Source organism: Mesoplodon bidens (assembly GCF_964165515.1).
Source record: "Mesoplodon bidens genome assembly, chromosome: 18".
NCBI lineage: Eukaryota > Metazoa > Chordata > Mammalia > Artiodactyla > Ziphiidae > Mesoplodon > Mesoplodon bidens.
The window spans coordinates 32,030,633-32,054,138 of record NC_138175.1 but is presented as its reverse complement, the minus strand read 5'-3'; the positions used below and the strand labels follow the sequence as shown (position 1 = coordinate 32,054,138).

Here is a 23,506-nt window from a genome sequence, read left to right as displayed (position 1 = left end):
ATATTTTTAGGACAAAATTTGAATCAACTAATCAAGAATGCTATGAAAATATCAATGAATCTATATAATCCTTCTTTAACTTTCACTTTTAAAAGCAGTAATTGAGCTTTTTATTTTATACCTACACTAATTTCTAGATCAGCAAAATGTTTTAATTTTAAATTTGTTTGTAGCACTCATATATTTGCTTATGTATTTTACTTCTTAAAGCTTAATTCTAAATTTTTGGTTATTTATGTTAATTGTTTAAATGTACTTTGGTATGTTGTATAAAAATTATTTTGATTTCTCTAGCCTCCATCTTCCAAGAAGAGTGATGGTTCTGGGACATATACTAAGTTGCAGAATACCCAGGTGAGGATCATGTCTGAGAAGAAGCAGAGAAAAAAGGTGGAATCAGAAAGCAAGCAAGAAAAGGCTAATCGTATAATATCAGAGGCCATAGCAAAAGCAAAGGAGCGTGGGGAACGCAATATTCCACGAGTAATGAGCCCTGAAAACTTTCCTAGTGCTTCAGTTGAAGGAAAAGAGGAAAAGAAAGGTAGAAGGATGAAATCTAAGCCAAAGGACAAAGAGAGCAAAAAAACAAAAACTTGTTCTAAGTTAAAAGAGAAGACAAAAATTGGGTAAGTTGGTTAAGAATTAAATCTTCCTTTGAAGTTTTTGTAAAGTTCAGTCTGTCTAGTCTACTTTTTATTTGCGTATGATGTGTTTACTCCCACTTTGGAATTTTAAGTTGTTAGATACTGTGCGTATCTTACTGCCTTTTTGAATGAATTAGGTAATATTCCAGAATTTACTAAATTTTACTTGTCTATGGACATACTTTTTTGTATATTAATGTTAGTAAAAGGAATTTAAAATAGGAGAACATTTTATATATAAAACAGGAAAAGGAAAAACAAAATGAAACCCATATTGCTGTGCCAGTTCCTAATGTACTTTCTTTATTAAAAAAATGCCTTGAAATTTTTTATAAGATTTCTTTACCTCTTAGTTGTACTCCACTGGGCACCTTATAGTTTGGAAACATGGAATATAATATTTTCTCATAAACCCACAACATTGAACTAAATGGAATGGCAAGAAAACTAAGACCATTTAAATCAACAATAAGCAGCTCTCGGCTCTTACAGACTTCCTCCCTTACAGTCTTTCTGATTTACTTTATGTAATAAAGAGGCCAGGTGAGGATTAATGCTCCAAGAGAATTATAAGGACAAAGAATTGCTTTAGGAGGGTATATTAATCCTAGGTATTTTTATTTGACTACTTACCTAATACATTTTCAAAAAATAGAATATAATAAGTTATTATTTGTTTTATATGTATATTTGTTTTGCACGCAAGGGTAAAAATAATCTAAGGCCAACATAGTTTAGAATTGGTTTTGCAGGAATATTTGGTTATTTTTGAAGGCTTTATATGAAATTTTAGATAAAGTATTTAATCTGTTTCAGGAAAAATTCCCTTATTATAAAAATCTTCATTTGCTTACAAAATTATTTATATATTATATATATATTTAGAACTAACACAATTTTGTAAACAATTCACGGCATTTTCAATGCAACCACCAAACTGAGTTATATCATTAGGTCCTGATGCCTTTCAGTCCAAACCATTAAATAACATGGGCTCTCTTGCTATAATGGAGAAATAATTAATATTATTGATTTTCCATTTCATTTGCAGATAGCTAAGATAAAATTTGAAAGTTAGATTTCTGCTCCTTTTTTATTTAAACATTTTGGTATGAAAGTATCTTATTTTTTCAATATTTTGTCTAGTTTTAATTTAGGAAACCCCATATTTAATCCTTTAATGTATTAAAAGTTACTGTTATTAAAATTTTCCAGTTTTAACTTGTACAGGGATATAGGCAGAGTAGTGGTACCATTTGAAAGGGTATTTAATAATGCATAAAATAAGAGAAAATAGGTAGAGAACCCTCAAGAGTTAACAGTAAGTTTAAATTGGTGAGGGGGGAGATAACTAGAGGCAAAGGATAACAGAAGTGAACCTGGTTCAAGAAAAAACAATATATAAGGGGAAATTAGAAATAATTAAATTGTAATAGAGGAACATACATGGATTTTTGAAAAATGTGGATTAATATGTAGGGAACAGTAATACAGTAGAGTATCTGACGTATTCTGTGATATTTGTATTTTTGTTAGAAATAGGTAGATTATTAACAATAAATTAATATTGCACAGCATGATCAATTTAGTATTTGTTTTTAGAGATAGCATTTGAGAAAAGAGGTAAGAATTGTATTGGAAACATATTTCCATGACGAGATATTAAGTAATTGACACAAAGTATTAAGTAATTGACAGAAAAAAAACTTGTTGAGAGTGGATGACTTTTTGATAGAGAAATTTATAAGTTGCAGGCAAGTAAAAGTGAAGCTTGCCCATATATTATTAAGCTGTTGGAGTGAAACAGTTTCTTGATCATCTTTATCAGACAACCAAAGATTATTATCATGTTGGAGGAAAAAGCATGGTTGGAAATGAAATTCATACACAGTCTAGAGTTCTGTATTGGTCACTTGAAATATTTCATTACTGTGCTTTCCAGTAAGCCACTACATTTTATAATTTTGAATTTACCATTTTTAATTTTTCTGCGAAGAAGCATCATTTAAATATTGTTTACTTGCATCTTTTTTTTTTTTTTTTTTTTTTGCGGTACGCGGGCCTCTCACTGTTGTGGCCTCTCCCGTTGCGGAGCCCAAGCTCCGGACCCGCAGGCTCAGCGGCCATGGCTCACGGGCCCAGCCGCTCCGCGGCATGTGGGATCTTCCCGGACTGGGGCACGAACCCGCGTCCCCTGCATTGGCAGGCGGACTCTCTACCACTGCACCACCAGGGAAGCCCAACTTGCATCATTTTAATTAATAATATTTCATGATGTATTAAATGTTTTCTTGTAAAGATTTTGTTTTTCTATGAGTTTTAGAAGAATTGAACTTTTGCTAATATTAGATGATTTATATCAGATAAAATTAAAGAGAGTGTGTGTTGGAACTTAACCATGAGCAATGTGAAATATAAATTTCAAAAGTAACTAGATTTGTGACAGTAAGTTATGGTTGATATATAGTCAGAGTTGGTGTTTATTTAATCCACATACGTGATGTGATATAATCTAAGAATACTAATCTGAAGAAAACCAATACTGCCTTGCCTCTGCTTGCTAGTGTGCTTGAAACCTTTTCAGTTTTCTGTCACTTTCATAGATTAATTTTTTTTAATACAAGGAATAGAGTGTCCTTTTCAGAGACTTTAATATAGTCTCATTTAATCTTTACAACAATTCTGTGAGTTAGATTGGGCATGCAGTATGATAATGTGGTTAAGTTCTTTGACTTTGGAACCCGTTGCACTTATTCAAATTCCCCCTTTGTCACAAGCAGTGTGACGTTGGACAAATACTTGACTTCTCCAAGTTTTAGTTTCCTCAGACATAAAATGAGGATAATGATAGCACTTGCCTTATAGTGTTATTTTGAAGATGAAATTATTTAATAACACTTAAAGAATATAGAACAATACCTGTTAATAATGTTAGCCATTATTTTCTGAAAATATAAATAACATATAACTATTTAAGGAAAAAGCCAGGGCCAGGAGCCATGCCCCTTCCTTCAAGCCTAAACTCTCACCTATCTGCCTAGGTTCTCTTTCCATTAAGGCCCTGTTCCTAATAAGATGAATTTAAAAATCAAGCAGACAAATGAAAACAAACAGTTGCTACCTGGTAAGAGGGTAATAGGTTAACCTATTAATGTTGTTGTTGTTTTTTTTCATATGAGTAGCATTTAGGACAGGTAAATTTTGTTTTGAAATATGCTTGGAGTTTGAAAGGAATTACCTGGTTATGTGGAAGAGTGTAAGTTGAAATGGAAATGGCTGGTGTAAAATGAAGAGTGAGGTAGGACTGGAAACAACCTTCTTCTATTTTGACGTTTTTCATGATCTTGGCAGTCAGGTTCTAACAAGCTGCCTTTCAAGTAGAAGAGCAGGTATTTCTTTAATAATGGTCAGTACATAATAGATGCTCCATGAATGGGAGGGAATGAATTTTATGGAATGAATGAATGAATGAATGAAAGATTAAATATTAAATGATGCCAAATGGTTGTGTTTGATTTGTTAAATCAAGATTAGAAGTGGCAAGCTAATCCTTCATTAAATCACAGGGACAAAACTAATAGTTTAGTAATAGTAGAGAGTTAAATTCTAAAATAAATTCATTCTAAGACTTCTGGTAGAATTTTCTTATTCGTCTCTCTTCGGTTTTAGATTATGTAATAAAATATCACATGATTTGATTGAAGCATTTTTAGATTTATGTTTTATAACTTTGACATTTAAACTATGTTTCCATGTTGTCAGTTATAATTTACTTCTTGCATTAGATTATCAGACTGACAAGTAGAATGCCTTTGACACTTTAAAATGCTCTTGTGGCCCTGTAAATTTAATCAGTAAAGGTGCTTCATGATTAAAAGTAAAAAAATACTTTTTTGTATTATTCATAATTATTCTTTCTGTTTGTTACAAGAATGGGAGTTATCAGGTGCTAGAAGTAGCCTTTCTCTTTAATTAAGGCAGAAAACATCTAAATTAGGAAATATCAAATCAAGTTGGAATTAAGGGTGTCATGTTATAAAGAAAAACAGTAAGACATTAAATTAGATCTGGAAATTATATTGTGCCCTTCTTTGCGATAGTCATTCTGAACCCCCAAGAAGGAAGAAGCAAAATAACATTTATTAATTACCTACTATCATGTGTATACATAGATATGTATGTGTGTATTTTTAAACAAAACAACATGTATGTCCACATGTATGTCTAGAGACACAACTAAATAATAATGTAAGGGAAAAATAATATGAACAAAGCCTGAAGGGAAAATAAGATGAATCATCAGAAATTGGGAATAATCACTTTATAGTCCATGTTAATAAAGTAACAGATGAGACCCTGATTGCAAGTATTCAAAATAATAAGAATTTAGTATCTGTTTGGATAAAATATAAATGTATTAATTAATTAATTGTTTTTGGCATTTGATAAAAAAGCACTTTGAAAAATATATGATATAAATTTATTATATATATTTTAATTATTTATCATGCCATTAGTAGTCTCTGTAAGTTCTATAATTTTTAAATGCCAAGAAGATAAAATGTTTTATTGATTTCACTCCTTACATCTAAACTTAAAGCCAGTGAAAATCTGAAACATATTCATCTGCAGAAAGAATTGATATATACATTATGTATTATTGTGAATTTAATTAAGATTCACAGGTCCATTTTTAAGATGTATACCTTTACATCAGATGTATTAGTAAGGTTTATCATTAGCAAATGATGTGCTGTTATTTCATTGAGTCTAAAATGTCACTGATTATAAGAGACACCATTATTTTATATGTCAGTAAGAAAGGAAAAAATATATTGCCAGTTAAAACTATGGCATATCTTTGTTTATTAGATGAATGTTTGTTTCATAGATGTTAACCTGTGGGTAAAATGTGTATCTTAGGACACTGAAGTAAAGTATTTGATTTTAATGTTGCTATTTTGTCAGTATTTTTAAGCATAAACGTCGTTTTCTTTTTTAAAAAAGAAGAAATAAGTTTTTTAAAGAATAAAAATTAAACTGTGCTGATAAATATACTGCCTATGATTAATACTTACCATACTTCACCTTAGTGGCTATATGAAACAACTCAGTGAATTAAACTTTTTGAAAAAAATGACGTCCAATCTTAAACAGGAAGTTATTGATTGATTGATTTTACTTTCTTATTTTATTTTTTGGCTGTGCCACCCGGCATGCGGAATCTTAGTTCCCGGACCAGGGACTGAACCCGTGCCCCCTGCAGTGGAAGCAGGGAGACCTAACCACTGGACCACCAGAGAATTCGCTAAACAGGAAGTGATTTATAATCCAAGTTACCAAAAATTTACATTACAATGCTGCTTTCACAAATTTAAGGATTAACTAAAATAAAGAACCACTTTAAAACTTGTTTTTTCCAGATGAGTTTAAGCTAGAGTCTTGAATTGAACTTTAAACTGGAGTGATTGCATCAAGTTAAATGTGTTTCTTCTAAAAAAAAAAAAATACACACATATATATTTGATGGCTTTAAAAATAACCCCAGTGCCTTCCACTGGGCTTGCAAAGAGAAAAAAAATTTTAATGTAAAATAGTATTTTTGCTTGTTCCTTTACTTATGATGAATTGGATGTATATTAATTACAACAAATGGACTAATTGGATAAGATTCATTGTCCAGTTATTGCAATGAGAGAATCTACAGGGGGCAACTGCAGATTGACACTGTAGAATGCAGCTTGTTACACAGCCTCCATGAGTAACATGTGGGCAGGATTTAGATGAGTGCATAAATTACATCTGAGAATCAAATATAAACGTCTAGTATAAACACTGAAGTTTTCTAGTGCCTGTACTTGTCAAATGAATTAACATTTCAAATTTATACTTATACTTAGTTTGAAATTGCCCTTTGCTGTCTGAAATAAGTTGTGTTTTAATATTTAGTTCACTTATATGCCTGAATATCTGTTGCTGCAGTTCGCTAACATTGATAACATCCCTTTCATGTTTTAAAAAACAAAACTTTCGTAAAGCCTTTATTATTCATAGTCTGTATTATTTTGTTGCTTTACTCTGTGATATTTCTAAGAATAGCAAACAATTTATTTGTAGAATGTACATATAATGAAATTTTATTTTAGAAGTTTATTTTAGTTTAATATAGTAAACTCCTTGTAATTCATGATGGAAGAATGGAATGCTCTTTGGTAATTGGGTATTTTACTGAGCTGAAATTATCTTATTCTACTTTTGGATCATCTCATTTTCTTCAGATAACATTTATGGCTATCAGTTGTCATTGTAGAGGCAATAGAAATTTCTGGTAGTTCAAAAGTCAATAAACTTCAACCTTAATGATTTTCTAAAGATAATGTAGTTTCATAACTCTCTTTATTCATTAAACTATATTTATTGATATTAAATATCAATTGACTAGTTGAAGTATAGTGTCATTTTATTTTAAAATCAATAAGATATGTTGGAAATAGTAGAGTAGGAGTAAAGAGACCTTTATTGTCTTTTACTGGACTTGTGATTTTGGCAGTTTGTTCTATCTTTCAGGGCTAAAGTTTCCCTATTAGTTTGGTGGGACCAATGTCTGCCTCGCCTGTGAGGATCAACTGAGATATTATAGACAAAAGCACTTTGAAATTTTAAGTGTTCTATAAGTATAGAATAGTTTTATTATCCTGAATATTTGTTCCTAGAGTTTTCTTCACTAATTATTTTGAGCCAGTGGTTCCCAAACCTGGTGAGAATTTTTTTAAAGTCTGATTGGGATCCCACTTAACTAGATCAGAATTCTGGAGTTGGAACCTACAAATCTGGGGTTTTGTTTTGTTTTGTTAGTTTTTATTTTGAACTAGTCTCACACTTGCAAAAATAGGTCAAAGTTCCCTTAGGCTCTTCACCCAGCTTCCTCAAATGTTAATATCTTATGTAACCTAAGCACAATGATCAAAATCAGGAAGTAAACACCTACACAATTCTGTTAACTGATTTACAGACCTCATGCAAATTGTGTCACTTGTTCCATTTTTGGGAGCCAGGATCCAATTAAGGATCCTACATTTCATTTTGTTGTCATATCTCCTTAACACTCCTCCATTTTGGAATAATTCTTCAGTCTTTGTCTTTAATGATACTTTCAACTTTGAAGCATACTAGCCAGTTATTTTGTAGAATGTCTCTCAATTTGAGTTTGTCTTATTTTTCTCATCTGGAATCTGTATTTTTAACAAACAAACTTCTAATGAAGCCTGCCTCACAGATTTAGGAATTACTGATCAATACCAACCAAATGTTTGTTTTTCTTTGTAGTTTCACTTATATACCATTTTAGAACATATAATAAACTGATATGACTTCATTGTTTCCAGGAATCAATGTTCTATATAAGTAAGCATAGTATGTGTATATGTATGTATGTGTGTGTGTGTGTGTGTGTGTTAGATATATTGTTTTTTTTAACTCAGAATTACGTCAGTCAAGAATGACTTCAAGTTTTAGAATCAACTTTTTTCCTACAATGGAAATGTGCCTTTTTTTAACAGAATGGGCATATGTAAATATTTTGGATTTCAGAAGTTTAGTAGGAAACTATTACATTTGAAATAGCTCTTACAAAGTTACAATTTGAAAAATATTTTTGCATGGGTTAAGGATCGTTAATGAGTTTATGAAATAAGATGCTACTCCAGGCCTATAGGAAAATATTGGAAGAAAATGCAGAATATATGAAAAATAAGATTTGAGGTCTTTTTAAAAAATTTATTTATTTTTGGTTGCATTGGGTCTTCATTGCTGCACGCGGGCTTTCTCTAGTTGTGGCGAGCGAGTGCTACTCTTCGTTGCGGTGCGCGGGCTTCCCATTGTGGTGGCTTCTCTTGTTGCAGAGCACGGGCTCTAGGCAGGCGGGCTTCAGTAGTTGTGGCACGCGGGCTTAGTTGCTCCACAGCATGTGGGATCTTCCCGGACCAGGGCTCGAACCCGTGTCCCCTGCATTAGCAGGCAGATTCTTAACTATTGCACCACCAGGGAAGTCCCTCTTTTTTTGTTTTAAGTACAATTTTCAAATAATATAATGAAGGTTTATCTAAGTTATTATAGGAAACGTTTATATCTAACCTACCCACCTCCACCAAAAAGGGTGAGTGTTTAAGATTTCTTTGGTAGAACCTAGTATTTAGGCAATGTTTATTTATAAAAATATTGTTTAAACAGCTTAGTCCACTGTCCTTAGAGAGTTTTCATTTAATTACTTTGTACTACTAGAAAGGAAAAGCACAACCTCTTCATAGTCATAAATACAAAAAAAATTAAATATCTCTGCTCCTGATTTCATTGAAGTTTTATTCAGTGGGATTTGAGTCTTGAAGCAGCCGCACAGATACCATATCAGAATATGTATACAGAATTTATTTAGCTTACCAAACACTGAGAAAATTCCTTTTTAATCAGTATATTGATGGCTATTAACAAACCTTGATCTGTATTTCACAGGAATTTGTTATCTAAGTAACTGAACTTTCCTGTCACTAGTGTTGTCCTCATCTACAAACTAGTCTAAAATATGCATTTAGGTTTGGAGATGGATAGCAAATGGGGGAGTGCAAGAAAACTGTTTCTACCAATCAGTTTACTTTGAATTATCCCTTACCTTGCCACTGAAAATCATCTGCACAAGTACTTTAGGTTATATTAAATAACCACAAGTAGCATAATGGTTACCCTAAGGAGGAGGTTGTTACTTGAAGAGAAAGCATGACAGGAGACTTCTGGGAAACCAGTAGTGTCTTGTTTCTTGATCTAGGATCTGGCTATATATTTATGTTCAGTTTGAGAAAATTCACTGAGCTGTATGTACTCTTTTGATGTGTGCACGTTTCTGAATTTACATTATACTGTAATATTAGTACACTGTTAGTTTTAGGAAAAGTGAGGGATTGCATTTGGGGCCATTTTGAGATTTTAATGTCTGTGGGATATCCATACTGATAAACAGTTGGTTTATTGAATGAATCTGAAGTTTGGGGAACGGTCTGAACTGGAGATAAGAGATTTGAGAATCTTCAACTTCTAAGTGGTTGTTAAGAATAGATTAAATTAAATTTTCTGGAATAGTATATAGAGAGGGAAGAAGGCTGAAGACAGAAATTTGAGAAATACCAAAGTTTAAGGGACTGGCAGAACAAACTGAATCTTGCTGAAAATCAACATACTAAGAGAAGAAGAGCCAAAGAAGTTTAGTGAGAACCAGAAGAATGTTGTGTCATGAATCCAAGGGTGCAGATAAGGAAAAAGTGATTAGTTATGTGTTGGTAGATTAAAATTTTTAGAATTTCCATCGGATTTGGCATTACAGGGGTCATTTGTGGCCTTAGACATTAGGAGTTCAGAAACATATTAGGAGTTTAGTGAGGCTTATTTAATTTCTATTTCAATTCTTACTGTGGTATAACTTTAAACAAGTAATTTAATTTCTCTAAGCCTCAATTTCCTCTTATAAAATTTGCCTGTCAGAGTTGTATGACCATGAAGTGAGAGAACACATGTAAAATCAGCAGAGGCTGACCTAGTAAACACTGAATAAATGGAAGCTATGAATATGAAAAGTAGTTTTAAGACTTCAGATTATAGTGGGTTGAAGAATGAAAGAAACAGTATAGATGACTTCTTTGAGAACTGTGGATAAGGAGGAGGACGATCATGTGGTATCTAATAGTAGATATGACCTCAAGGGAGATTTTTATTTTAGGAGGGAAACCAGAGTAAAGGAAAAGGGACCAGAAGACTGAGGAAATGACCATTGAAAGCGGGGAGAGGGAATAGCGTATAACTATGGTTGGTTCCTTAATGTTGTTTCAGAGTATCTTTTTGTACTTCCTCTGATTTCCCAATTCCAATATAAGCTATATGTTTGCTCGTATTTATTTCACATACTCAGAAAAGTGCAAGTGAGATATCAAGTAAGAATTACCATTATCCTGTTGAAGGTGGCGATCAAACCAATATGAGAAGACCCTGGGGATAAATCATTCTAGAATTTTTTTCTCACCTCTCTCATCCAGTCAATAACCAAGTCCTGTTGTTTCTGCTTCTAAAATGAAAAATTGTATCTTTCTTTCCCTCTTCACCCACACTACCATGGCCCTATATTTCACTCTTCATCTCTCTCACCTGAATTGTCAGTCTTATCGCTGGTTTCCCTGACTTGCATTTCACTTTCTTCTGGTTGCATTGCTCCCTTGTTTAAAATTCTTTTTTTCCCCCAATTTTATTGAGGTGTAATTGACATATCACAGTGTATTAGTTTAGGGTATACAACATAATGATTTGTTGTGTGTATATATTGTGAAACTGTTACCACAATAAGTTTAGTTAACATCTTATCACCTCACATAGTTATATATATTTTTCTTGTGATGAGAACTTTTTAAGATGTACTCAGCAACTTTCAAATATATAATTCAGTATTATTAACTATAGTCACCATGCTGTTTACATCCCTAGAATGTTTAAAATTCTTACATCTTCCAGTTGGTTTATTTTTTTCATTCATTCAAACATATCTCAGTGCCATTTGTTGTCAGTCATGAACTAGACAGATTTCTTTTAAATTCCTGCCATGTGGAGCTTAAAGCTGAGCTTAAACTAAAACCTTAAGTCCTTGCATGTGATATAAGGTCTTCTGTGATCTTGACCCATCTCTTCCTGTAGTACTTTGTGTGTTCCTGACATGCTCTTATCATTGCTTATTCTCATTCTTCTGCAATGTACCCTACCTTTTTTTTTCATTACTTGTTGGACTCTCTTTCATCATTCAGTTCCCTATCTCAAACTTTACCTTTTCTGTAAAGCCTCCTTTACTCTTCAGGAAATATAAGGATTTCTCCCTTTGTCTTCACATTACATCTTGTGCTAACTTCCTCTTTAGCATTTTAGCTGGGATCATATTCTAACAATGATGTGTTAAGGTTGGGAACTGTGTCCACTCTATCTTCAAATCCTAGAACCTAGGAAAGTGCCTGGCATATCACAGTTAGATCTACTTACCATTAGTTGAGAAATTACTGTGTTTTAAAGGCTGTGCTCAGACATGTATTATCCCACTTAATTCTCAACAACAATAGAACTAGCTATTGTAATATCCCTATTTTACAGGCAAGGAAGCTATCAAGTAATTTGCCTAGTGTCCCACAGATAGGTAAATGGTGAAATCAAGCTTTAAATCTTTGAAACTACGATTTCAAAGTGCATGCTCTTAACCTTCAAGTTCTCCAACATTAGTAAATAATTATTTTAAAAGTTTGATATATTTCCGATATATCATACCTGAAAGTAAATATTTGGGGAGTTTTCTATGTTTGAAATACAGAAATCTAAAGTAGAATTTTCCAGGGACTTCCCTGGCAGTCCAGTAGTTAAAACTTCACTTCCAATGCAGAGGGTGCGGGTTCAACCCCTGGTTGGGGAACTAAGATCCCACATGCCTCAGGGCCAAAAAACCAAAACATAAAACAGAATCAGTATTGTAACAAGTTCAATAAAGACTTTAAAAAAATGGTCCACATTAAAAAAAATCATTTAAATAAAATAAAATAGAATTTTCCTGATGGCGCTTGAAGATCATTCCATCTCATCTGTTGAACCAGATACGGAAATGTGGGATGTACTTCTATCTTTGATCAGGAGAAAACATAGAAAACACATTTTTATTTTAGACATTTAGAGTCAGTGTGTGTTAATGTACATATATATACATGTATATATTAGAGAATGTTAGAAATATAAAAAAAAAGAAAGTTCTTACTCTTTAGGAACATATAGTATAGCTAAGAAAAGCCTTAACGTAAGTGAAATAATCAAAGAACAATCAACTGGTAAAGTGTTTTAAGTAAGGGAGAAACTACTGTAGGGTAGAAAGAAGTGTAGAGGCTTTTGGAGAATAGGCGGGATTCAAAGGAATTGAGTGGAATTCGAAATAAATAGGAGGTAGAAGGGAAAAAGTCCCTCATTCCAAACCTACAAGATAATGAAATAAATGAATTACTTTAATTATTAAATAGCTATATCACCTGACATTTTTCTCATGAAAAATAATCTTGAGCCTAAAGAAACAAGTGATAGAATTTGTCTGCCTTTCTTTGCTTAGAAATATGTTAACTGTAGTCCTGGTTTGTATTTGTTACTTTGGAATAGAGTTTATCATGTGAAAATATCATCATGGATTTCATGATAAATAGCATCTTTGGTTGGACATTCAAGTGATATAAAATGGAAAAAAGTTTATCATAGGAATCTTAATTTGCCCCAAAATGGAAAAGTACAAAGAGATCTTACTGTTTACTCTATTTCTCTTGAAACAGCAAACTCATTATTACATTGGGTAAGAAACAAAAAAGAAAGAATGAGTCTTCAGATGAAATATCTGATGCAGAGCAGGTGCCACAGCATGCATTCAAAGAGGAAGACTCTCAAGTGAGTATTAAATTTTTTTCTGAGAAATGAAGCACTGGCAGAATTATTTAGATAGCATAATATTGTTTTATGGGTATTTATACTATAGTTTAGTGGTAAAAATACATTTTATTGTATGGTAGAACTTATATGACAGCATTATTACAATATGGTCCTAGTAGTATTCCCATAGAATGTTAGACCTGGGAGGAAACTTACACATCCTCTCCAAACCCTCTCAGTTTTCAGATAATGAAACTGAAGCCCAGAGAGTTTAAGTAACAATCCAAAGTCCCTGGTGGCTTTTAACATGGAGAAGTATCCAGTGATATTATCCTATACTTATAGAGTACTTTTGAATGAATTTAATGCTGGAGATATTAATTTTAAAAGTCACATACAAATGATAAAGCAAATGGGTTGAATCATTCCTAGAGATAATTCCTTTGGTCTGCTTCTATTGAAGAAAAGATAAACAACTATATTAAAAATCCCCTAATATAGACAAAAATACTGTACATTTTCCTTTTTCTTTCTTTTTGTTTTTGAATAGCTGTATATTCAAAATAACCTTGTGAAGTTAAAAAAATATTTATATATATATAGTGAAGGTCATAATAATTCAGGCCACCCTCTGCTTTCTAATAATTAAAGTACGACTATAGGCCGTAGGGGTGGTGGCATTTGTTGCATTACGGGGCCAGAAAGCCCCTGAATGGCCTTTCTTCTTCCTTATGCAGCTTCTTATCCAATGGGAGAGTAGTGGCTCAAGGCTCCTGGGCTGCTGCAAGAGTTGAGGTAAGGGCAGTGACTAAAGCTCCTAATATTATATGGCCTGGCTTTTTCTTCATATGTTATCCTTAACTTAGGCAAACTTATAATTATTCAACATGAGAAAATCTAGTTAAATTTTTACTAAAATAATGCTGGCCATTTTTCCATTATGTAATTAACAAACAACGAAATGGTAGAATAGGTTAACATGCACATTTTTTCCATACTTTTCACTGTAGTTAATTAGGTTGCTTTGACAGATGTGTTGCTTTAACACAAAAAATTTAATGGGGAAGGAAAAAAGAATTTTCTAGTAAACAACTATTAATCTATATTATTGATATATTTAAATATATTATTATATAAATACTGTATAAATATATAAAAGTAGCTTTCAACCACAGTGGACTGTCAAGATTTGAAGGCTTGAAAAGTAATGTAAGGTTTAGAGTCAGGTGGAAATCTGAAAACATGATTATCATACTTAATTTTTTCCTGATAGAGAGTAATGCAGTAGTCTAACTATATTTAGAGACTTAAATTATTTTTAAAAGCCCCTATAGTACATTTTATTAGGATTATTATAGGAAACAAGTGATATCATAACGAACTATTCAGTCATTTAAAAGCATAATGTTTCTGACCTCTTATGTGAAGAGCTGTTGACTGATCTATTAAAGCCTTTAAGACATAAGAAGAGTAAAGCTAGAAAAAAGAAATATGAAGAAAGAATTTGTCACTGTTTTAAATTGTCCTTCGAAAAACATTATGAAGAAAGAAAGCCAAAAATTTCCACATTAGCCTAAAATGCGGACATTCAAATTAGCTTTGTATTTTTAAAGTAGTAGAACTATTGTATGACAGAGAAAGTTAATTGGTGAGAGTGGTACCTTACTTGGCTTTGCCTAATATGTAACTATATGCTCTAGTGGAATGTAAGTTATGATGAAATCAGCTCATAGAGTTGAAAAACTCAAGAGTTTTTTTAATTACTCAGAGACTGATAAAGTCTTCATAGAATGAGGGAGCAGTTTACACTAAGTGGCTCTCATTCTGTCTTGTGAAAAATTACCTGAATGTGCACTTTTGTGAGTTGAAAGGATTCTTTCAGGCCACTTGTTTACTACTTACTAAGAACTGTGTGTGGCATTTCAAAGTACCAGTAGATGCCTAAGTGACCAGAAAAGAAACTTTAATGCTGAAATCATCTACAGAATCTTCTAAAGTGTACTGAATTATTCCCAAACTTCATTATTTAAAAGATTTGTGCCTAGTGAGACATAACATTGGTTGTATAGGTTATGCTAGAATAATAAATGTCATGAATGGTTATTAATTTAAACTGGTCTTGAGCATTAAGAACTATATGATGCCTGTAATCGAACTCCAAACATTCCTTTAGCCTAGTATTAGATTCGAGATCCATAGAATTTTCCCTCCCAGGGAATAATAAATATTTCATATCTTTTCCAAAACAGGATGTGGGAAAATTGGGTTTCTTAAGAAGTCCTTTTTTATAACTTTTGTATGCCACCTTCCTGTCTCCCATAATGACAAAATTGTTACCTTGAGTTTTGAAAATGTAAATATCTCCATGGCTAAGAGTTGGTGACCCATCCTAATTGAGGCATGGAATTTTTCTAGTACATTTGGCTGAGCTACCTCACCACAGTAGTGCCTTTCTTTCTCTCAATATTCCACTACTCTCAAGAGAAAGAGGCACTGCATCCTTTCTGGATGCAAATAACAGTTTGTACCCACACTGCTGCACTGATTCAGTTTTGTCATGGCAACGGAAGTATGAAAGACCTCCCAAATTGAAGACATTGGCAGAAACCAAAAGGAGAACACATGGGTTATTCTTTTGATTGCATCTGGGGAGAATGTCATGGGAGTTACTAAATACACAGGAGAATAGTAAAAGGAGGAAGGAATATTGAGCAGTAGAACAGTTGGCTGAGATGCCTCCATCCAAGAGATTTTAGGGAGGTGAGCAAAAGCAAACCTAAGTCCTTTGGGATTTTCAAGCCATTGTGAGATTTGTCTTTATAGTGGGAACATCAAATATTTGATATTTAGGGAGGTAAGTAAAGCCATGTGCATTTGATACCTGATTTTAAATCATTCCGATTATTATTAAAATTATATTGCTGCACATAATACTATCTGAAAAGCTTACTTCTGTTTTTATGATAGTGGTGTTCTTTATTTTTAAGGGAAGCTAGTAAAGGTAGTAAAACACTGGTTCCTCCATTCATGTTTAATTTTTTGGTAGATTTCATACTTTGTTATTTTCTGTATCTTTTAAAACATTTTATATTATTTTGGTTTTTTTTTAATCTGTTTTAAACACAAGTTCATGGGTTTTGTGTCAAATATTATTTAATTTCTTCTTTTAGTTTTATGCCCCTGATTAATTATTTAAACAACATTCATCTGATGTGTACTTTTTAGGATTGGGGGCAAAAACTCTGAAAGTATTAATAGTTTAAAATATGTTTCCCAAGCTGTGAAATAGTTAAGTAAAAAGAAACCTTTTTATTTTTAGCAATTTCAAAAGAAAAGTAATAAAGGTATTATTATTAATCATTGTTATTTGACACTTTAGGAAGTAAAACTAAAGGTTGTAAACCTTTGGCAAAGGGCAAATTATAATCTTCCTTTAATTAAACGGAAAAATTAGAAAAGATGAATGTTGAATACAGTTTTGAAAATTTAATGTACAAAATTGCTACACTAGAAATAATTTTTTTTCCTTTAAAATAATCATATATGTGCTCCTTATCGTTCATTACAGAAAAGAAGATCAAATCGACAAATTAAAAGAAAAAAATATGCAGAAGATGCAGAAGGGAAACAATCTGAAGAAGATGTTAAAGGCTCTATAAAAATAAAAAAGCATTCAGCTCCTTTACCTGGTGAACAGCCTTTACAGTTATTTGTGGTAAGACAGATTTTGGATTATGACAAAAAACATTTTAAACCAATGTAAATTTAAAAAAATATTTTCATTGTCTTTCTTCCTAAAACCTGCTCCAGCTTTTCCTCCTAGATTCCATACTGTAGTTAATAGAACCATTAGTTATTCAGATCAGAAACCTAGGGATTTGTTCTCTCTTCTTTTTATCTTTGCTGCTTCGTCCAATTTTTTACTACATTTTTCACCTCCTAGATATATATTCCTGAAACTCCTCCCAGCTCTATCCTTCTTGCAGTATATTTCTAAGTTACAAGCCTAATCACAGTACTTTTCCACTGGAAACTCCTCTAATGGTGTCCTAAGTCAGAAAAAAATGAAAATACACTTTTCAGCATAACTTATAAAGCCTTTTGTATGGATTTTCTGGCTTTATGTCCTTCCACTTCTCTCCACTCAGTCCTCTGGTTTTATGAACATAGTTGTCTAAATGCCATGTTTTGACACCTTTGTGTCTTTGCATATGCATTTTCCTCTTGGTAAAGTTCTTTTACTCTCTCTTATCTGTGTTGTAAACCAACCACTCACCTGCTAGCTGAGGGATCTGGCACCTTAAACAAGAACTTATCTTCTCTATGCCTGAGCTTCCTAATCTGCAAAATGGAGATGATAATAGTACCTCCTTTATAGTGTATTTGCAAGGATTAAATTAGTTAATATATGTAAAATGGTTAGAATAATGCCTAACACATTAAAAAGCACCATACGTTTACTATGATGATGATGCCAGTGATGATGAGGACAGTAACAACAATTGATATTTTTCAGTTTCCTATTCCTAACATTTAACATGGTCCCTGGAACGTGTTAAATAAATGTTTGTTGAATTTTAGTAAATTCATAAACAGAGTGGCAACTAAAGTGTTTTCAGAATGTGTCATCATACATTTTTCTTCCCTCACATAGGAGAATCCGAGTGAAGAAGATGCTGCAATTGTGGACAAAATACTATCTTCTAGAATTATAAAAAAGGAAGTAAGTAATGATATATTACATTTTACACTTTATATTCCATGGCCTGATCATAAAAGTCATAATTATTAAATTTATTTTCTTAGATATCACCTGGAGTGATGATTGATACAGAAGAATTTTTTGTAAAATACAAGAATTAGTAAGTATTTGAGTAGAAAAATAATAGAAAGGTATTTAAATATGAATTAATATTTTAAGTATATTAAGTTAAATTATGGTTTTTATTTTATCTGCATTTTAAAATATTTTACTACTTATTATTGTATGAACTTAAAAATTATTAAAAAGTGAAAAGATTTTGAAAACATTTCATGTTAAAATTGAGTGTTTTATTTTTTTCCCAGAAAACATTACTTATAAACATCAAAATGCAGTAATATTTATAAATTACATTTTTACAAATTATAGACATTATCCATCATAGTTATATTGTTGAACTTTTCAGATTTTGTTCAACTTTTTCTTATACTTTGGTGAAGGAAGGTATTTTAAATAAAATTACATTGGTTTCAAAACAAGTTAGCTTTCTGATCATGACAAAATGATTATAATGAAGAAATAAACTAAAAGTCATATTTTGTTACCCTTATGATTCAGTTTACCATTCTGCTTCCATATGGCAAATTGCAGACCTTTAGATCACAGTGGCTTTATTTTAGTAATTATATGGAGTCTATTGACATTAAATGAAATGATGAACTACCTATTTGTAAAGTTGAAGATAATATTTTGTCTTAGAGGCTGTGATTAAAAATAAATCTATAAAAACTCAAAACATGGTTTTCTATATCATTCTAATATATTGCTTTTATAAAAATTTTAGCTCCTATCTTCACTGTGAGTGGGCCACAGAACAGCAACTTCTGAAAGATAAAAGGATCCAGCAGAAAATCAAACGATTCAAATTGAGACAAGCACAAAGAGCACATTTTTTTGCAGACGTAAGGAAAAAAAAGACTATTATGTGTTGAACTCTGAACACATGTAGTATTATGTATCAAAAATTTAAGTATTATTCATTTTAATTCTTAGGCTTCCTCTTATGATATTTGAATATAAATGCTATCTATGTATTTTTTCTTTCCCTAAATTTAGCTTGGAAAATAGCTAAAACAGGAACAGTGATAATTCAGAATGGTAGCTAACTCTTGTATTTTTAAATTAGCATATATTTCAATACTTTTTAGAGTTGACTGTGAGTGTGTTAATATCTTAAAGTATTTTATCAGCAGAGTTCTTCAAGAAATGGAAATGGTAGCATAGCAAATAAATGAAAAAGAAGATTTTCCAGTATGTGAAATATATTGCATATTTTCTGTATCATCTTTGTGTATGCATGAACAGAACCTCATTGGAAAAATTCATTAACCTTTCCAGGCCTCACTAAAAAGTCCGACGTCCTTTCCTGCTCTAAATTTTTTTTCATTTTTCTTTTAATAGACTTTTTAATTTTTTTATTTTACTTCTTATTTTTTTAAGTTTTTTGCTGCGTAGCGCGGCATGTGGGATCTTAGTTCCCTGACCAGGGATCGAACCTGCACCCCCTTCATTTGAAGCACAGAGTCTTAACCACTGGACCACCAGAGAAGTCCCTTAATAGACTTTTTTAGAGCAGTTTTAGATTCATGTAAATTTTTTTAACTTTTTATTTGAAAAATTTAGTACAACAAATTCCCACATATATTTATTTTAACTAGATTCCCTAAATGTTAACATTTTACCATGTTTGCTTTGTCATTAACATTAATTCTCCTTTCGTCTTTGTGCACCCCTCTCTCTTTCTGCCTCTGCCTTTCTCCCACGCACATACATTTTTTTCTAAACCATTTGAAAATTAAGTCTCAATTTCAGTATTTTCTAGAAACAGTCTTACATAATAATAGTATAATTAACATTGATGTAGTACTGTTATCTCACCTATAAACTCTATTCATACTTCACTAATTATTCCACTAGTATTTTTATAGCAAAAAAGAAGTGTGAGTGTGTATGCTTATTCTGGTCTAGAATCCAATCCTTCAGCATATAATGCATTTAGTTGTCATGTCTCCTTTATCAATATTTCTTTGTTTTTCCTTACTTGGACACTTTTTAAAGAACTTAAGTGGTTTATTTTGTAGCACATCCCTCAGTTTGAGGTTATCTGATGTTTCCTCAGCTTCAGGTCATGCATTATTTAAAACAACACTACAGAGATGATGCAGCAGCGTTCTCAGTGTATCATACCAGGAGGTACATGATACCTATTTGCCCAATTACTGGTGGTGTTAACTTTAATCACTAGATAATGGTTGGTATCTTATGGCAGATTTTTCCACCATGAAGCTATTGTTATTTCTTTGTAATTATAAAATTACTTCAAAAATTCGATGACTTTATGACCTATCAGTTTATGGATGCTGGGAGGTCCTCAAAAATTTCTCACTTCCTCACTCTGATATAGAAGTTTCTAATGAGCTGAAGATTTTAGAAGTACTTAACTAATAACCTTCTAATTTTTCATGAAGATTATGTACATTCATGACTCAGGTACAAGATAAACCAGAGCTGTGCAGATTTTCTTAGAATACCTTATTGCCATTCTGGTATTGGGCAGTGCTCTTTGTTACCAAGTGTGTCCTGTACATGGAGATGATAGTATTGCTCAGGAAAGGATTAAGATAGTGAGGAGAACTAAAGGCAGAGCCATGGACTACTATAACATTTAGAGGTTAAACAGAGGAGGAGAGGCAGCAAAGGTAGCTGAGATGGGTTTTTGGAAGTAAGACTTTGAGGAATGGGTAGGAATTAGCCAAGCAGACAAGAGAAGGAACAGCAATCTATTCAGAAGAGAGAAAAATGAGTATAAAGCCATGAAGGTGTGACAGAACATGGAGTTTGAAAAGCATCTGTTTTTGTACTCTAAAGCATGAAATCTGGGTTACACCTGTGTCAAGCAGTAGGAGATGAGGCTGGAGGAAAAGGTATGAACCTTTTTATTCCACAGAAACTGATCTGGACTTGGTTCCCAAACAGGGGAGAGTCATCGAAGGATTTGAAGCAAGGGAGCAATATATGATTTATATTTGAGAAAGAGTACTGTGGGGACAGTGTGAAAATAAAGGGAGCAAGACAGTAGTTGGTGACTAGTTAGGAAGTTATTTGTAAAGATCCAAGTAAGGAGTGATGAAGCAGTGAGAATGAGGAAGGAGGAACCAATTTGAGTTACAGATAAAAGTAGGATCTGTGTGAATTGATGAGTTAAGAGATGTGGGAGATTAAAAAAGAGAAGGAATCTAAGATGACTTCTCCATTGCTGGCTTGTGTAACTGGGAGTAGGGTGTGAAGTTGGTGCTCTGTTACTGTTAACCCAGTTAGAAACTATAGGAAGAAGTGTAGGTTGAAGAGTAAATGAGTGCAGTCGAGTGTGAGGTAGCTCAGAGAGTTTGCATTTAGTTAGGTAAGGGGGTCTTGAGCACAAGAACCATCAGTAGATAAAGAGTGTTTGATACAAATGAGACAGGAGCCTCCAGGTCGGGTGATTAGTCTTCAACTCTTGGACCTGAGAAAAGTAGTACCTTTACAAAGATAAAGGAGAGCCTCTTTCCAAAAGAGGCTCCCTTTCGGAAATTTTTAAAGAACACATCTTCTAGAGTAACTTACTTGTCTGGAGTACCTATTTCTTAGTGCTGTTTAGTTGAGTTTTTTATATGTAACATGGTGATTCATAATATAGACAAATATCCTAGCAATCTTTCTGAAATTAAAATGGAAGTATTCAAAAAAAAAAATGGAAGTGTTCCATTTTTTGGAAATTTAATTAAAATTAAATGTGTTTGTTCTATAGTGAATAGCTAGTAAATTTGTCTTTATTTCACTTTCATCTTTCTACTTCTTTATCATATATCAACTAAGTTACTTTTTAATTTTAGATGGAAGAAGAACCATTTAACCCAGACTACGTTGAAGTAGACAGAGTATTAGAAGTCTCTTTTTGTGAAGATAAAGATACTGGTGAGGTAAGTAAATATTTGGTAGAAATATTTTTTAAGTAAGTAAGAAAAACCTAGACTTCCAAATATTAAAGCATTACTTTTTTAAAGTTAATGACCTAAAAAGACCAAAAAAAGTTTCATAAGTTTTTACCGATGTAGGTTAATATATTTAAACTATTTCTAGGGATTCTCAATTTAAACTATTTCTTACTATTCTTTTTCAAACTGGTAAAATGAAAAAAAAATTTTTTTTACAGCCTGTTATTTACTACTTAGTAAAGTGGTGCTCATTACCGTATGAAGATAGTACTTGGGAACTAAAAGAAGATGTAGATCTTGCAAAAATAGAAGAGTTTGAACAGTTGCAAGCTTCACGGCCTGACACAAGACATTTGGTAAGAACATGCCTTAGCATCATAAAATCTTAGCACTTCTTTATTCAACAGCTTTAATGTAATTTTTGAGATTTTAATTTAGTCTGGTATGCAATTAATATTGTATTTTAAAAATTACTACATAGTATCTTATGTATGTTAATTTAACTATTCCTCCATTAGTGGATACTCCAGTGTTTTGCTCTTATAAACAATGTTACATTGAACATCGAGCCCTTGTAAGATAAATCAGAAGTATAGTTGTTTGGTCAGAACATATATGCATTCAAAAGTTTGATAAGTATTTCCTTTTAAATTTCCCTCCGGAAAAGTTGCAAATACTTCTACCTCATCTTGAATTTAAAACTTTCCCACTACTTTTTCTCTCAGGTCATTTATAAAAATGTCAAGAATACCAGTTTCAGCTTTAAGCACAGTTATGAATTCTCTATCAAAGAAGAACCCTTATTATACCCACCTTTCCCTTGTTTTCTGTAAACCAGTTATTTCTTCATAGCTAAATAGTTCTTCTACTTCCATAGTAGCTTTATTTTTAGAAAAACCTTTTGTATAGAATATTGTTAAAGGCCTACATAGTGGGGCAGAGTGAAAATGGCGGCGTGGGAGGACATGGAGTTTGCGTCTCCCCACAACTAGGGCACCTGCCAGACGCTGGTGGGGGACCTTAACACCCAAGGAGACGGGAGGAACCCCCGAGTGACCAGGTAGGATGTGGGGGATTGTGAGGGGGGAGGAGAAGTGGAGGCCGGACAGGACTGGGGCCCCTGAGGGGTGGCTGGGAGAGGGGAGGGGTTCCCACGCGTGGAGGGACCCTCGGAGGCTTGGAGGATCAGGGGAGCACGCCTAGCGTTTCCCCTTCCCGGTCGGGCCCCAGGAAGCCTGCTGGTCTCCTGGGCCGGTCTCCGGCCCTCCAAGGCCCTCTCCAGACCACATGGGTCCTAGGGATGTAGGAGGGAGGGAGGGAGGAGGAGAGGCAGCGGGGGGGGACCCTCCAGGACCATGGGAACAGGGGAAGTGCCTTGGGTGTTTCCCCTGCACTCAGCCACGGTAAGCCTGTTAGGCTTCCCGGTCTTGTCCCCTGCCTTCTGGGGGCCCCCTCTGGCCGTGTGGGCCCCATGGGTGGGGCAGAAGAAGAGAGGCCAACAGGGAGAACACCATCTGCGATTGGAGGATCAGGAGAAACGTGCCTATCATTTCCTCCGCCTACTCAGGCCCAGGGAGCCTGCTGGGGTCCTGGACCTGGTCCTCCACTCTCCAAGGCCAGAGGCACTCCTGGGTCCCTCCTGCTGTGGTTGAACCTAA

The 23,506-nt window shown here is 33.2% G+C and overlaps 1 protein-coding gene across 16 annotated transcripts in view; it reads left to right on the top strand.

Moving 5' to 3' along the window:
• The window catches only part of CHD9 (chromodomain helicase DNA binding protein 9), a 246,307-nt gene that overhangs the window by 128,028 nt on the left and 94,773 nt on the right, over positions 1-23,506 (top strand). For 15 of the 16 annotated variants that reach the window (XM_081216472.1, XM_081216475.1, XM_081216476.1 and 12 more), the window contains 8 exons: positions 295-626; positions 13,019-13,130; positions 16,681-16,827; positions 17,767-17,835; positions 17,919-17,974; positions 18,659-18,776; positions 21,747-21,833; positions 22,067-22,204. In XM_081216472.1, coding sequence (XP_081072598.1) covers positions 295-626; positions 13,019-13,130; positions 16,681-16,827; positions 17,767-17,835; positions 17,919-17,974; positions 18,659-18,776; positions 21,747-21,833; positions 22,067-22,204 — 1,059 coding nt within the window. Of the gene's footprint in view, positions 1-294; positions 627-13,018; positions 13,131-13,852; positions 13,908-16,680; positions 16,828-17,766; positions 17,836-17,918; positions 17,975-18,658; positions 18,777-21,746; positions 21,834-22,066; positions 22,205-23,506 lie in introns of those variants that run through there. The other variant, XM_081216470.1, reaches the window with a different exon arrangement.